The 17,718-nt window shown below is 42.7% G+C and overlaps 1 protein-coding gene across 1 annotated transcript; it reads right to left on the minus strand.

Moving 5' to 3' along the window:
- Positions 1-9,811: 9,811 nt before the first annotated feature.
- On the minus strand, positions 9,812-11,507 carry LOC120668553 (3-ketoacyl-CoA synthase 6-like). The gene has a single exon (XM_039948294.1). The coding sequence runs from the start codon at positions 11,463-11,465 to the stop codon at positions 10,083-10,085; it is 1,383 nt and encodes a 460-aa protein (XP_039804228.1). The 5' UTR covers positions 11,466-11,507; the 3' UTR covers positions 9,812-10,082.
- Between the last annotated feature and the right edge of the window lie 6,211 nt (positions 11,508-17,718).

A 17,718-nucleotide genomic window follows, 5' to 3' on the forward strand; every position in this document is an offset into this window, starting at 1 on the left:
ATTTTGTGGGGCGGGGCGGGGCGGGTTGAGCAGATCATTTTGTGGGGCGGGGCGGGGCGGGTGAACTGACTCCTCATTTGCGGGGTGGGGTGGGTTTGGGGAGGGTTTGCCCCCACAGTTAGGCGTAGTTCTACACAAATCACATGACTAGATAGGGTTAAGCCCATGCACAAGCAATAATTTATAATAGCAAATTAAGATTCAAAAGTAAGGTTTGAGATACATAGGTGCCTGCCTTGCTACTCCGCAACCGCGACACTCCGGAATGTCATTATCTAAGAAAGTGGACAAATGCATGAATTAGAAAAGATGCCATGAATGCATATGCTTATGAGATGCAATGACTTATGAGAGGTAAAGACTAACATGATTCAAGGTCATAAAGTAAGCAATTCAAAGAGGTAGATTAGGGCGCACAAACATTGCATAGGATGGAGATGCAAAATAATTATTCATACAAGCACACACTCTACAAGGCAAGTTATAACATGAGGATGTCATCAAAACTAGTTGTGCTAATATTGTTCGCAATATAAATTAGGAATAAGTAGCTCACACAATCATCATTATAAGTTGTTTCATGGAGGTTCCTAATCATAACAACATATGCCATTTATTTAATTAACAAAAGGAAGTTGATAGCTCAAATGAGCACAATTGATTCACTTAGACATTTTACAAGTAAACTAGTTTTAGAACAAACATATCTAAGTTAACATCCTTCTACCACCACATCATGAAGGTTAATATTTAATCATATCATATCATGGTCATAGGTAACTAACAAGAGTGTTTCATGATTTTAGGAGCATCATAATTGACCATTCATCCAACTAGGTAGCAAGCACTTAAGTCATAAATTAGAAACTAAAAGGGTATATAACTATTTCATAGGTGTATCAATCTTAGATAGAAGATAAGGGTTGACCAAAGTAAACAAAAATGGATTCACAATTTTAGAGGTACATATGTATTTATTGTGCAATATACTATTTAACTAGTGTTAAGCAAATATAGATTAAACTGTATAAATATACAAACAATTCACACAAAACAACACTTCTAATGGAAAGTACACATCATAAGGAAGCTAACAAAATTGGTTTCATAATTTTCGGACCAACAGAGAATTAATTCTACAATTAACAAGGTAAACACATTATTTAATAAACTGGAAAATAATATAGTTATTTTGGGAGCAAACATATTTTTAACAGGTAGAGAACGTCAAGACGAAACCAACAAAATTTGTTTCACATCAATCGGAGCTATTTTCAATTTTATATGAATTTTATAAGATGATGTAGGCTTACGCACTAAAATCAGGCAAATAATACTATTTGCTACAGTACCCCCGATACTCCGGGAATGGACCCGGAAACTCCGGGTTTCGCTAACCCAGAAACTCTGGAAATGACCCGGAAACTCCGGGTTTAGGCCCAGAAACTCCGGCCGGTGAACATCGAGCTCGTCGCCGGCGATTCCGACCACAGTTTTGGATGAGGTTTCTTTCTAAAGGTTCCTAGGAGTGTGGGAAGTCTATTTTGGTAGCTAAAATCGACATGTATTGGGGTTTTAAACCTTTAGGTCATCAATGGTGAAAATGCCATGAATGGACTAGGGAGCTTGGTTGAGGGCAAGGAAAGGAAGGTGAACAGCGAGGGGAGCTCACCGGTGACGAGTATAGCACGAGCAAGGAGCCACTTGTTGGAATAGAGAGACGTCGGTGTAGATCGGGTCGAGTTCATCCTTGAAGGCTTGGGAAAGATGAAGAAGAAGCTTGGGGATGGCCTTCTCTTTGGTCTCCGGCAAAGAAGAAGGGTTCGAGGTGGTGGAGAAGCTCGTCGGCGTCGTCCTCCGGCGATCTCCGGTGAGGGTAGGGTGGATTGGATGAGGGAGTGTTGCTTCCTCCATGGGTGGATTGGGGGAGAGAGAGAGCAAGGAAAGGAAGGGAGTGTTCTGTTGTGAGTAGAGATGGCAATGGGTACCCGATACCCGGATACCCGACGGGTTTTACCCGATATAAAGGCGGGTATGGAATGAATTCTTCACCCGTGGGTATGTTAATGGGAACAATCCTCTACCCGTTGGGTAGGCGGGTGCGGGTACGGGTGTGAACTACTCATACCCGCGTACCCATGGGTAATTTATACCCGCAACAATCATGCATAGAACATAATAAATTAGATCCATATAGGTATATATATTCAAAAAATTGATCAATTTGTTTGTTGCTATGTTATTAATTATTGTCTTCCTCTTATTTACTTATATTTGATGATTTGTGATTGTATTTATATCATATATTTATTAGTTTTGTGTTATTTAATATGTGCATAGCGGGTATCTAATCGGGTACGAGTTACCCATCGGGTTTATTTTACCCGACGGGTACAGGTATGGGAACGATTTCGTACCCGCACACGGGTATGGGTATTGTAGCGGGTATAATTTTTTTCGCGGGTACGGGTATGGGATAGAACTACCCGGCGGGTATATACCCGTTGCCATCCCTAGTTGTGTGAGAGAGAGGCAACATAGAGGGCAGGGGGTGCTAGCGGTGGAGGGGAACTCGGGCTGACATGTGGGGCCCGTAAGGACACGTGGCATCTAAGGGTTGTGTGCATAACACGCATCCAGCTCTGCAAACCCAGATACTCCGGGTTCAGCCCCGGATAGTCCGGACTAAAAAGTTACCTAACATCCAGTTCTATATAGAAACTTCTTCCTTTACTCCTTTACTCCAAACTCCAAAACTGATCTTCTAGGCCTCTAAAAATTCCACCAATTTTGGTGTTGATACTAGAAATCAAGAGCAACCCATTTTACTTGGAATTGGTAGAAAAACTATTGTAGATTTGAAATGAAAATTCTTCCCGAAATGCTATTTCTAGGTTTTTGGCTAAACTGTTTGGCTTTAAGATGGTTTCCTAAAATCCGGGAAAAATCACCTAAATTCAAGTTTTTGAAAGTAGTATTTTATCAAAAATAATTTCCAACATAAGTCATATAATGAAAATGCAAGTTGCTTCACAAAAGCATGAGTTCAAGATGCATTAATAATTTAAAATTAAATTCGAATGCATTCAAATGAATTACAAAATTTTTATAGATGCTAACAAGAATGCTCATGATGCATTGCTTAGCATGATACTTATATTTGGGTCGTTACAGTTATGAGTAATAAAGCCCAAAGTTGGTAGATGGGTGGGGTGATAGGGGACCAGGTGAGTAGCCAGTATTGATAAATCTGTGAGACCTTGAGGATCATGGCAGTTGTGATTGGTGGCAGCAAAGATGATGCAATTATACACAAGCTGGTTGAGATATTTGATGTTATTAGCATGCGACCTCGAGCACACATATTTATATTGTTCAAGCTACACTATTTGTGAACGAAGTATAGAAGACGGCCGGGCAGGCGTCTTAAAGCTGCTACATATTCTTACCATGCAAAAAACATGCTCCGACCAAAAGAAATTTCCATAATATCATACATATGATGGTGGTTGAGTGGTGAGCAGATCCACCCGGGTGCACATGACATGTGACCTGCATTTTCTTGAAACGAACATCGAATGCATTGTTCTGAGCTTCTGATCCATATGCTAGAAAAAAAATCTACCACGTCAGCTTCATAGACCCATTTAATATACATGAGGAGAGTGTCAGAAAATGGCATAATCGGATCGAGAATAACATATTCATGGTCTTGGAAAGGCAGCACACTTGTCAATACATTCTGTTCCCGTACAACTTCAAGTGAATTCTTTACCTTTTTTCATCACTTGACCATATATATGTGTATATGTATCCAACATTTCTCCTACATATGTGTATGAAACAGCTTCCACTGAATCCTGCTTATTATCGAGATCGACCGATGCCGAGTGGTGGTGAGGAAGCCAAAATAATATTATCAAGACCTCATAGACATCATGCAAAAGGCATGAGCTCGCTTCATCAAAAAAAATATAGAAATCGCGTCAACACCATGCAATCTTGAATTCAACCTTGACTTTCCAGTACGAATACATATCGCACATCTACTGTCATTTCTTTAAACAGCATGAATATTTCATAACCCATCTATAGACAGGAGAAGAAAACAACCTATGTGGCTACTATGTATGTGAGCACATATAATTTTTTGCACTCGCAAGTCGATGACACAACATCAATTCAATGTACGTAGAACACCATTACTAACAATTACTTGCATTTAATTCCATCTAGGTATTAATTGAAAATATTGGTGTTTGCACTTGACAGATTACGAATATGGCGGAGGGCCTCATCGAACTAGAAAGACTCAAAGCAATTTAAGAATCAATATGTGGAACTCAAAGCAATTTAAGAATCAATATGTGGATTCTTGCTAGATGAGATCATAACTCCAAATGGAGAATTTTATGCGGATCCTAGGATAAGTGCGGGTCGACTGGATCCGAATAAGGACGTGAGCGATGAAGAGGCGGAGAACTAGCATCTTGTACAAATTTGGCAAAAAAAACTTATGTGAATGACAACTTGTAAATATTTTATGAATCCCGAGTGCATTATTATTATATATTAGAAGTAAATATAATATTTTAAGTGTATATAAATATAATAAATATAGCCTTTTATATGCTAGATACTAATATGAATACGTAAACGTCCACGAATACGAATACGCAAACATACACAAATATGAATTAGTTTCAGCATAAAAAAGAAAGAACAGAAATGAAATCAAACAAAAAAAACACTTAGTACCGGTTGGTGATAATGGCCGCTCCAGGGACCGCTGCGTGACAAGCACTTTAGTACCAGTTTTTTTTGATACTTCACTTTAGTACCAGTTGGTGGTACCAACCGGTACTAAAGTGGTTCTTTAGTACGGGACGGCTTGACCGGTACTGAGTGACGGCGCACTTAGTACCGGCCAGACGGTACCGGGTGGGGAATCGGTATTAACCAGGGGTTTCCGTCCGGTACTAATGAAGATTTTCCTAGTAGTGCATTCACTGTAGCCTCTGGCTTAGTATATGTATATGGCGCATGAACGAAGCTAGACTGACACTTTGGTCCAATCAGCGAAAAAAAAGCATAGTCACTATACATGACTCATTCAACGGGTCACCTCATTTGTTCATTATAGAAAAAACATTTTCCATACCAGTCGAGAGGGTCTGTTTGTCCTTTGTTTGAAACCATACTGTCCTTTTCTCATTATCTTGCTGTCTTAACATGCACAGAATTGAATCAAAGTACAGAATATAATTTCAAGTGGACTACACCTTATATTTGTACAGTTGGGGGAGATGCATCTGATTGTAATGGTTTATGTGGGACCGGAACGGACGACCAAAGAGTGGATGGGAGCCTTCAAAAAGTTATGCGAAAAGCTGACTACAATTCCCAGCCCAAAACCCTCTATTTTAATCACCAAGATGATAAGAGTCAATTGGTAACACGCTCAACAATTAGAAATCTGTAACTCAAAGTGGAAGAGTGCGGAAAACACGATAAAGAAAAACTTGCACTGAAGGAGAAGCAAGACTACCTCTAAAGCACCCTAACTAAGCATGCTAAGATCAACTAATATTAGTAAGAACAAAACTAATTAAAACTATATAATTAAGCAGCAAAGATTAACTCTAATAAATAATAACAATTAACACTGGTTAACTAGTTTAAAATAGATAGGCAGAAAATAACTAAATAGAATAATAAAATAAAGAGCAAAAGCTCACACGGGCAGCTGCTCCTTGGGCCTGCTGATTAAAGCGTTGGGCGGCACCACCTGGGCCGGCGCTTGCTCTGCGCTCGTGTGGGTCGCCTCCTGTGCACATCCGAGCGGGCCGAGCTCGTGGCACCACCTGGTCTGGCTGCTCCCTGCTGCCGCCTCGACGCTTTTTTCATTTTTATATTTAAAAAAACAAAATTTCAAAAATATATGCCGAATAAGAAAATTTTTAAAAATGAGTGCCTGTCGCCCCCTAATGGGCGATAGACACATAAATGTAAAAAAATTTACATTTAGGTCCTGTCGCCCAGGGCGCATTAAACAGTGAACTTGTAAAATCGATATAAAATCGTAAAACAATCAAAAAAATACAAACTCAACTGTTCTGAATTCTATGAAACAAGATATACAACTTTTGTTACATAAAGTTTTTCATTTTATCAATGTATCTTGCTCTATTTAAATACCAATTTATTGCACTTTTATTTAAATCTCAAGATCCATCCTTTGGATGCATGTCATCTTTGGCCAGAGTGTTGAATATGGTGAGCATAGGCTTGTACAAAATTTGTAGGCCCAGAAAACATTTCTAGAATAAGTTTCTAAATTAGATCTTGCAATATGTCTAGTTTAAATGAGTTATTTATCCATGCTGCTATACTGAGTATTAGAAACCATAACTTTTACAGTACTATTATTTTATTTCCTAAGAGCTATAAAAAAAGTTTGGTAAATTTTAGATAAGCACAACTAGACCAAATGAATTATTTCAAATTTTTCTAGGTACAAAAACTATTTTTCTTGATTTAGATACATTGATCAAATGAAAAACTTTATGTAACAAAAGTTGTATATATTATTTCATAGAATCCATAATAGTTGAGTTTGTATTTTTTCGATTTTTCAACAATTTTATATCGATTTTACAAGTTCATTGTTTAATGCGCTCTAGGTGCGAGGACCTAAATGTAAATTGTTTTTCACATTTAGGTCCTATTGCCCACTGGATGGGCGACAGGCACCCTGTCGCCCGTTAGGGGGGCGACAAACACCTATTTTTGAAAATTCCCCTATTCGACATATATTTTTGAATTTTTTTTTAAATATAAAAATGAAAAAAGGCCGCCGGCTCGTGCGCTAGCCAGCACACGCGAGGACGCGCCTCCTCGCCTGGCTAGCAGCGGTGCCTGCTGCGCTGCTGTGCCGCTGCGCCGTGTGCGCGTGCTGCTGCGCACGCCTCGCGCTGCCTCCCTTCGCAAACGCTCGTTCTTGCAGCGCAAAGAACAGAACGGAAAAAGAGAAAAGAAACAAGAGGAACTATGAAAATTCCAACAAGAATCAATATTAAAGAGACGTAAATTAAATCGAATGAAAATCTCGGAGGGCAAAAGGAGAATATGGTCTTCATTCCTCGATGATCCACGATACAAAATCTTAATCTCAATTCCTAACTCTAGATGCAAAAAAATTGAAGGGAAAGAGGGGGGGGGGGGGGGGGGGGGCATACGGAATCCCTCATCTCTTTGTTTTTGCCCCTACACTACAATAACTATGTACATAGGGGCAAAATAGTATAGAATTTTGTAGAACTATCGGACGGACACGCCGCCTCGGCAATCTAGCCGCACAGGACGCGTCCCCGGTTTTGAGGCTAAAACCGGTAAACCTGCCTGCCTAGTGGTTTTGAGGCCCAAACCAACAAACTGTCCATCTTTTCTTAGCCACCACATGACCGCCTCGATGTTGGCGCATGTCCAGTCTCCGTCAAGCATCTGACGCCTCCGTCCCGCTTGACTCGACCGACGCCGTCTTCATCTGTTCATGTAATTTTGCTCTTTAGTGCACCATGTGGACCGTCTGTTACTCTGCCCCAACTCCTTGGGTCCCTCGGTCCAAGCCTAGTCGGTTTCATCCTTGACCGCCCTTGGTTCATCGGCACGAACCTTTCACTTGATTTTCACCGCATCCGTCAACCGTCACGTTGCATCCTACATCTGCACATCACAATCCAAGAGACAGCAAATTCACACAACGTTGTCGATCACTCATCATCCAGTGTTGACCACCATTGATCCTCAGTTTACGTTGCCTTTAATGTATAGTAGTCACCTACTCTGAAGAAAATCCTACATTAATCAGAGGAAGAAAATCCTACATTAATCCGACCCTAGGATGCGAAGCCAGCCGGCAAAAAAGAGCTGCGCCGCGGTAAGCAGGCCGACGAAAGCCCGAAACTGGTAGAGCGACGATTGTTTGGCGAGTGATGAAATGAGTGGGACATTGGAAGGCCGCCCATGGTTTCAGGCTTCCAGCCATGGGGCACGACGTAGAGGCAAGGCATCGTCACAGACTCACAGGGTTTAGTAGAGGATGATAGAGCTCGCCGATTGGAAGATACCTGTTGACCCTGTTGACCGCTGGTTTGACCGGTTCCTAAGACCACCGGCCAGTCTTGTTTGCTCAGATTATCTAGCAAATTTAAGAGAAAATTCCCTATATGCCATTACAAAATATAGCTTATCCCTTACATGCCATCGGAAATTAGCATATCCCTTCTATGCCATCGTTTATAATTTCTCCTCCCCTACGTGCCACTACTGTCAAATTCCACTGTGAATGGCGCCAAACTTTTTCTTTTCGGACATTTTTATCCTCCTCATATCAGACACGAGAATGATAAAAAAACAAAAGAAACACACATCCCCTGTCATCCTGCACCCTTCCTCATCTCAATGACTCCCACAGGAACCCTAGATCCCCGGCCACATCCCGAGCCTTCGCGCTGAGGGCTGTGGCAGGGAGGTGCCCGCGCGCCCCTTCGCACGGGCGCTGAGGGCCACGGCGGGGAGGTGGCCACACGCCCTGCAGTGGCCCCGCTCCTCATGCACGCTCACCGCTTGCCCTTTGACCCATGGTGGCCCGCTCCTCCTGCGCCCTCACCTCTCTCCCCGTGGTAGCCCATGGTCCTCCTGTTCCCTCACTCCCGGCCGGCCGCCAGGTCATCACCTCTCCTGCGCGGTATGCTAGGGAGAGCAGCTGTAGCCGTCGGATGCAGGGCGGCCGGGGATAGCAGGTTCATGGGAGCGGGTGTCGTGGGAGAGAACGGGGGGTGGGGATCGCCGTTTTTGTTAATAGGTTGGTGCTGCTTAACATGAGAATTGGGGGGGGGGGGGGGTAAAACATCCCAACATTAAAAGTTTGACGTGTTAATATGAGAATTTGACGGTAATGGCACATAGGAGAAAGGAAATTATAAACAATGGCATTGAAGGGATATGCTAATTTCCGATGCACATAGGGGATGAGCTACATTTATCGATGGCACACAGGGAATTTGCTCCACATTTAAATTGTACAAAATTTGGTTATCAACAATACCATATGACGGTGCTCCACTCACTTGTGACCGCTGATTATGTTGTGCTTGGAGAGAGCCGTTTATGTGCTTCGGTGCACCCGATCGGATTCCATCCGTCCGTCCAATGCAACATGGACATATAAAATTTATAGTTATTTATTTTCTATTTTAACTCCTTTATTTTTCTCAAATCAACCTGCAGTCCATACATCTTTGAATCTGGTGCGTCCACGTTGCACCCGCACAGAGCAAATTGTTTAATCTTTACCTTTTGTTGCAGAATTCACTATACAAATTCATTTCCATCAAATTGCTAGGCACGAAAGTCCTCCATCTCGTTTTCAATTGGTAGAGCAGAATTAGGTGGCTGTGTTAGGTTGTTGTTGTAGCGTACTGTCTATCACGTATGTTCTGTGATATGTGACAAATCAAAGTACTACAACAGTAGCCACTCTATAGGAGTATCGTTTATGAAGAAATAATGACAGGCCAAAATGGCTTCATCCGATTTCTAGTTTATTTTTTACCATGGCTTATAAAATGGCTTGACACTATAGTGTCTCGATTTATGCAAAACAGATGAAGCTGAAGCTGGTAAAAGTCCTCCCAAACGGGGCCTAAATCAGCATGTAGTCATGTACGGTATAGTATCTTCATTTTTCATATTAAAAGATCAGGGTCATGCATACATGATATTATTGTTTAGTAAAAGGCACTAGAACTAATCAAAGTCTAAAAACTTCAGACTTATCTTATTGCCTTTAATTTAGATGGGAAATACAAATATCAACACCGTAGTTGCAACATGTCCATGCATCTGCTACATGCTACATTTACATGTCTAGAAGAAAAAAATGGTGCATGATTACTCCGACAATTTGGGTGACATAGAAGACCGCAGCATGCTTAAGAGAACATGCCCCAAAATATCATTATATATTGTTCCTCCCGCTGAAAAGTACTCGACATTATTAACTTTTTGTCAGGGCATCCTTAGACAGAGACTTGTTTTGTGACATCCATTGGGTAACGATGGATGCAGTTTGCCCATGCCGAGTCAGCCCCACGAGCTGGTAGAATGCACTTCCACACAGCGCTGTTGCACTTATATCCAGACCCAAACCCAATCATCCAAACTCGATCCCCCTTCCGCATCAGTTGCTTGGCCTCACAATACGCCATCTCATACCATAGTGAGCTGCTCGATGTGTTTCCAAATCGATGCAGTGTCATCCTCGACGGCTCAACCTGCTCGTCGGACAGGTTGAGGCTGCGTTGGACTGCATCGATCACAGCTCTCCCACCAGCATGTATGCAGAAATGCTCAACTTTCAAGCCGAAATTAGGAACATACTGCTTTGTACTTGCACTTTTTTTGACCAACACCTTTTGCGCAACGAAGGAGAGAACAAATGATAACTGCTCAGAGAATGGGAGCACAACGGGGGCAATTGTGGTGATGTTGGCTCTGAGTGCCTCACCAGCGATGGCCACAAGGTCCTTAGACAAATCAATTCCCCTGTTTCCCTCGTCGTCTTCCTCTTGGAAAACACAATGGTATGCACTGTCCTGGGCGGCTGTGGATTTTCGCACAATGTGCGTAAGCTCGAATCGAGCATTGGCCCTTGAAGTCGAGAGTAGCATGGCAGCGCCTCCCATCCGGAACAACATGTTGGTTAGCTGCATCGATCGCTTCTTCCCTACATAATAGTTGCCAGTTATGATCTCTGTGGATACCACTAGCGCACGTGCACCGTAAGGCATGGTTTGCAAGAGGTTTCTGGCTAGACCAACCGCAATCAGTCCTGCACTGCACCCCATCCCAGAGAGTTGTATGTTCTGGATGTCGCTACGCAGTTTGTATCTATTTATGATCATGTCAGTCATGGATGGTATCATTGTGGTGAGGCTGCAATTGACAATCAGTATGTCGACACTATGAGGCTTGTTGGATGTCTTGGAAAATAGATCATCAATGACAGTGAAGATGATCATCTCTGTCTCCTCACGGGCTAAGCTTAAACTATAGGTCGGGGGGATATAACTAAGTGAAGAGGGGAGGCAAGTCTCATCACCAAGGCCAGAGCGTCTAAAAACGTTTGCTAGGAAGGAAATGGTATCTTTATCAAGAAACAAGCGAAGAGACTCGGCCCAGGAGGCCGGGTTGAGACGGTAGTTTGAGTTGGGGCCAAAACAAGCATAGTCAACAAGGTATACAGTACGTGGACGTTGCATAAGATATTTGACAGCTATTACAGTTAGGAGTAAGAAAGCCCAAAGGTAGTGGATGGGTGGGGTGGTAGTAGTGGACCAGGTGAGCAGCCAGTGTTGGCAAATCTGTGTGACCTTGAGGGTCATGGCAGTTGTGACCGTCATGGTGGCAAACTGGCAACAACTTTGAGCTCATATTGTTCAAGCCATACTGTATATGTTATATATATACATATAGATAATATAGAGGGTTGGGGTGGGGGTGGCAGTAGTATTAAAGCTGCTACTCGTTCTTACCATGCAAAAAACATGTTCCATAAAAGACACTCTACGATCCGAATCCTGGCGATCACCTGGATAAGTGGATATTGAGCCTTTGGCTTAATATATGAGGCAGTTCAGTGTTGTTAGTTGGAACATGTGGTCGAACTTATTGGCCCCGTTTGGTTTGCAGCGTGCTAGTAAATAGTGATAGTTTAACTGCTAATTACGGTGTCAAACAAAGCCAGTTTATAAAACCAACTTCAGAACCCCGCGCTAGTGACCCTAAAGAATCTAATGAGGACGTTGACCACGTGATTATAGGATAGTTACTATAGCATCACTGTAGCAAATCATCGATTAATTACCGTCGTTAGATTCGTCGCGAAAAATTACACCCATCCCTAAAAAAAATTTACAAATAGATTTCATTTGGTCTTTCATGCGGAGACTAGAAGAGGCGCGCTAGAATCCTAGCGCGCCTAACCAAACAAGGCCATTAAGTCTCATAAGTCTAATGCGGGCCACTGTTCCTGTTGCTGAACTTATTAAGTCTCTAATGCAATACAGAAGATGAAAATCAAGTGCACTACAGGGCATTAGGTGCCGGTGCCAAATTACTCTGTTATCACTGTATGGATGAAACAACATAGTTCAGTAGGAGGTGTTGTCTTCAATAATCAGATTTCCAGCTTTCTATAACTACAGCAATCACAAACTCCCAAGAAAATCCTAAGTCAATCAGAGAAAGAAAATATCTTTGAGTCAATTAAGTAAAAGTCATATATTCAAATTCCTTAAATAATGCCACTGAAAAATTTGGCCCTGTTTAGTTCCAAAAAAAATTTACACAGTACCCGTCACATCGAATTTTCGGACACATACATAGAACATTAAATGCAGTTGAAAAAAATAACTAATTACACAGTCGAACCAATTAGCACGAGCTGAATCTTTTAAGCCTAATTAGTCCATAATTGGACATTGTTTGTTAAATAAAAATGAAATGTGCTACAGTACCAAAACCCAAACTTTTTCACCAACTAAACACACCCTGTGCCCTCGGAACCACTGACTCAACTTTTTGTAACCCTCAGAGCCACTTCTGTCTAATTGAAGTATAGAAGGCAACTTTGTACACGTATTGTCCATAAAACTATTAGGGAAGATGTAAACTGTACTAGAAAAACTGTTGGCTACTCGAGAAAGAAAAAGGAACTAAAACTTTTGGCAACTCATATATATACAAAACTGTGGGGAATCTCGCAGTGCGTATAATATTTGTAGTTTTTTGTTAGCAGATAGTTTGGCAAGCTGTCAATGTTGTTGTTAGTTGCAACAGTTAGTTCTAATATTTTTGAAAGTGGAATAACGAGTGCAGTTCAGTTTTGAGCACTTTCGTTCGTCCAATCAGCGCAAAGAAAAGAATTGTTGCAGTGCGTCAAATAAAGCTGCGCTCGTTTTCCTTGATGCTACAAACCTATCGCTACAATTCATCGTCTTTCAAATATGTTGCCCCTATCCTTGCTTCTTCCTCATGACCTGCACATGTGACCTGCATTTTCTTGAAGTGCACATCTAATGCACTGTTCTGAGCTTCTAATCGATGTGCCAGGCTGTCAGCAGCCTTTGGCTTAATATATGTATATATATAAGGATTGATTCGGATCGGATACGGATGAAATCAAATCTGAATGTCACCTTTTACCACATTTTAATCCGGATACGAATGCGAATACGGATCTCATCGGATACGAATACAAAATGGATAGTTCGAATCCGGATTCGAATCCAGATACCTTCTCGATTTGAAACATAGAGCTATCACGAGTATCAATTTATTTTGTCAACAATTTTATAGTAGATCAAAATCATTATACAAATAGGAAGTAAAGGATTAGAAGATAGCTAATAAAAAAATATAATTATCTAGGTATAGCTTTTATATTAAATATATAATATTAATTTTAAAGGTAAAATAAATAAATATTTAAATACTTAATAATTAAAATATATAAAAAGATTTTATCATTAAATAAATAATTAATTTGACTCGTATATAATAATTTTAATAATGAAATAAATATATTAAATAGTTAAAGTTAATTTTTATATCATTACTAATTTTAATAAATATATTATTAGTTATCTAGCTTTCTAAATAATTTAAATAGTGTATATCATTAAGTAATTAGGTATAAAGATAAGTTTAAGATTGTCTCTAGTCACTTTTTCTTTGCGGATACGGACGGATACGGATGTGATCGGATATTTCTCGAATACGAATATGGAATCGGATAGAGAAAAGTTCTCAAAATCGGATTTGGATGCATCCATATTAAAATCGAATAGGAATACGGATATCCATATTTATATTTTAAGCGGATACGAATACGAATAATTCGGATGTTCAGCCATCCGGATCCATCCTTATATATATAGCCCATGAAGTTAGAATGCCGAGAGCAGTTAAGCGTTGTTAGTTGGAACATGTTAGTCCAATCAGAAAAAAAAAACGTGGTCACTATACATGACTCATCCAACAGGTCGCCTCATCCGTTCATTATAAGAAAAACATTTTCCATACTAGTCGTTGAGGGTCTTTTTGTCCTTTGTTTGAACCATACTGTCTTTTTCAGTACCTTGCAGTCTTGACACCGCAAGGATTGAATCAAAGTACAGAGTATGAAATCAAGTGCACTACAGGGCATTAGGTGCCAATGCCAAATTACTCTCAGTTATTATATGGAAAATCATAATTTAATTTAAATATGAGGTTATTTGGGTGTATGACAGTTGGGAAGATGCTGTGATTGTAAATTGTAATGGTTTATATACTGCCTTTAATAATCAGATTCCCAGCTATATATACCATACCTATAGAAGTCACATACTCTCAAGAAAATCCTACATTAATCAGAGAAAGAAAATAGCTTATTGTCTATCTGCCACATGAATTAGTTATTGTCACACCCTGAAATTTTTGGATTTCAGGATGTGATTAAAAAGAAAAATTAAAGAAACAATTTTTTCATAATTTTAAAAATTTTCCAACATTTATTTTGTTTACATAGAATTTAGTGTAAAAGAAAATATATTGGTTGTTTTTTGATATTAAATAAGTTTGTTCTATTTGTTTTGCATTCTTGTTGCCTTTGCATTATTTTATTGATTGTTGTTCAATTTGATTGTTGTTCAATTTGAATTTAAGTTCCTTGAATTTATATTTGAATTGAATTTGCTTGATCTTTATTGCAAAACCTTTTCCCTCTCTCCACTCTTTTAGTCCAGCCCAACTCCCTATTCCTTTCTCTTTTCTTTTCTCCCTACAGCCCAGCCCAGCAACCTTTTTCTTTTCTCCTACAAGCAAACCAAACAGCTCGGCCCAACCCAGCACTGGCCCATTTCTCCTTTTCCCGGCCCACTCCCGTTTTTCTGGCCCGATCCGCGCCCCTCCACCTCTCTGCCACCGATAGGTGGGCCCCACCTGTCGGGGCCGTCTCCTTCCCATGGCCGACCGGGACTCGACCCCGAGTTCGACCGGCGCATACCCCCGTCCGCGCCTTGGGCCCACACGCCAAGGATACCCTTCACCTCATAAATAGTCCCCGCGCGACCCCCTCCTGACCCTCTTCGAAACCGCTGCCGCCTTCTACCGCAAACCCTAACCCTTGTGCCACCACAGCTTCATGCCACTCTAACAGTAGAGATGATAGCAAAAAACATGGTCAAATTAGCAAAACAATGATGATCCATGGTGGTCATCCTTGGATGATTAATGATTGAAAATGTTGAGTGGATTTGATGTATCTCTTAGCTCGTGATGTGCAGGTGTAGGATGCGACGTGATGGTCGATGGCATTGCAGTGAAGAGCGAGCTCCAACTTAGGTGGGATGTACCATGCGGTGATGATGGACAAGCAAGTGTCTTGGTGCCAATGTATCATGTGGTGGTGAAGGACAAGTGGAGGCATGGCGCCGAGGTATCCGAGAAGTCCGGACGGAGTAGTGGGCGAGGTCTAAACCGGTAAAGAAACATGTCTGCTCCGATGTTGATGCATGTCCGGCCTCTGCCAAGCTTTGACACCTTCAAGTCTTTCGCGCTCTGCCAGACCCGAGGCAGCGGGACTGCTCATAGGCATAGAATGTTCTAGAATAAGAAATAGTTCATGGATGTACCTTACTTACCCAAATAGGCGTAGAACCAGTTGTAGTGCAAGGAAACTACTCGACCTCATCGGAGTAGGACTCCAACAATACTCGACTAGGATTTTCCATGTAACCCAGTCCCCCCAGAGTATATAAGGCCGGGCAGGGACCCCCTCAAAATAGAGACAATGTCAACAACACCTAAGGCAATACAAGCAACCACACATGACGTAGGGTATTACACACCTCGCGGCCCAAACCTGTCTAAATCCTTGTGTTCCTTGCACCATCGAGTTTCAGAGCTAGTCGATCCATTACCTACAATTCTACTGCTAAGGGTATCTATCAGCGTAATGAGGACGGGGGTGCCCATAACCCCGGACTTATGCGCGAGTAAGGAAGAGAGGGCCCGCCAGCCGCGTCCACCCACAGGGGGTGGGCGCCCACCAAGAAAGGGCCGGGCATGACCCGGCGCGTGAAACCCGGGGGGATGTTTCCTTCTCCTCGAAGACACCCGCCCGGTAAAAACACCTTTTACTGGGCGGTTACGACACCTCGCCATCGGACTCCATGCAAAGCCCGAGGGGGTGCACGACTTCCCCGTAAGAACATCATGATTACGGGGATGCCGTGCGCTTAGAAGATAAGATGATAGGCGGAGGACAGCTTATCTCTGAGCGGCCCGTCCCATCGACTTGAAGAGGGATGGTGGCTGGGACCCACCGCCTTTTACTGCGTCCCCGCCGCGGTAAAAACCAAAGCCGCCCCGGGCGACGCCCCGGGGTTGACCAGGGTCTCCCCGGACCAGGAGGGTCCGCAGGACGACCCCGAAGGCCACCACGTGGCCGCATTCGCGCCACCCCGAACGCCCCTAGGGGCGCCCTGGGAGTGCGAGGACCAGACGGAAGGTCCCGGAACACCCCGGGATGAGAAGACCCACCAGTCGGTGTCTACGGCCACCCGGGGCAATCCCGGACGACTCTGACACTGGCGGGACCTAGAGGCCTGCTATGGCGGGCCCGACAAAGCGCCTGCCCGCCTGACAGGGGTGGGGCAGCCTTGAAGACGGTGCTTACCATGCAAAATTCGCGTTGACACCAGTTAGAGAAGCAACAGAGAAGGCAGATGTAGTCTATAAATAGAAGCATCCCAGGACATGTAAAGGGACTGATCTTTTTGGGACCTAACGAGTACATAGGTTCTGGGCTTGGGCTCTCCAACTCGGGATCACAAAAGAACCAATCGCAACATACACAAGACTTAGGGTATTACGCTTCCGGGCAGCCTGAACCTGTCTAAAAACCATTGCCTCAACTCGCTTCCTTAGGGGAGATCCTTGCGCGGTTTATACCCCTGGCCGAATCTCTAAATGGGAGTTCCCAGTAATCCCAGCTAGCGGTAGTCGCACACCGTCAGTATCCCTGAGTAGACTTGGCGGCTAAACACCGACAAGCTACCGCCGCACGTGCAACCTACTCGAGCTTGCTATCACCATTCTCCTTGACTCGACCAACGCTATCTTCATCACCATCTCACTGTCGGTGTACTCTTGCTCTGTTCATGTGCTTCATGTAAGAGCATTCTGGTATTCAATAGGTGCCTATATATGTGGAGGGAATGTGTAGGCAGCCCACCACTTTGGCAATCTCATATTTGAAGGTTCTCTCATTTGTGTGTGTTAGAGTTTGGGTTAGGATTAGAGAGATGGAGAGTGGTGTGGCTTATTGTTTGATATTTTCGCCATCCAATGCTTGGATTAGGCTAGAAGTGGCTTGTAACTTGACCTTGTGGAGTAATCGAAAGATGTGTTATCTCCCCCATTTTCTCTCATTTCTTTTCATTGAGCAGGTGCTTCGCGTGGAGGGTGCAGGATGCAGCGGCGCGCATGGTAGTGAACAACGTGCAGCGCACACGCATCACACAACGGCTTGACATTAGGAGCGGTCAGCAGGCAGGAGCAGCTAGCGTCACGCGGCGGCCTGCACGGCACACCATGTGCTCAGGCACG

Source organism: Panicum virgatum, chromosome 4N (assembly GCF_016808335.1).
Source record: "Panicum virgatum strain AP13 chromosome 4N, P.virgatum_v5, whole genome shotgun sequence".
NCBI lineage: Eukaryota > Viridiplantae > Streptophyta > Magnoliopsida > Poales > Poaceae > Panicum > Panicum virgatum.

Excerpts from the sequence above, each read along its gene's own strand:
- LOC120668553 (XM_039948294.1), bottom strand. The coding sequence starts at position 11,465 with ATGACGGTCACAACTGCCATGACCCTCAAGGTCACACAGATTTGCCAA.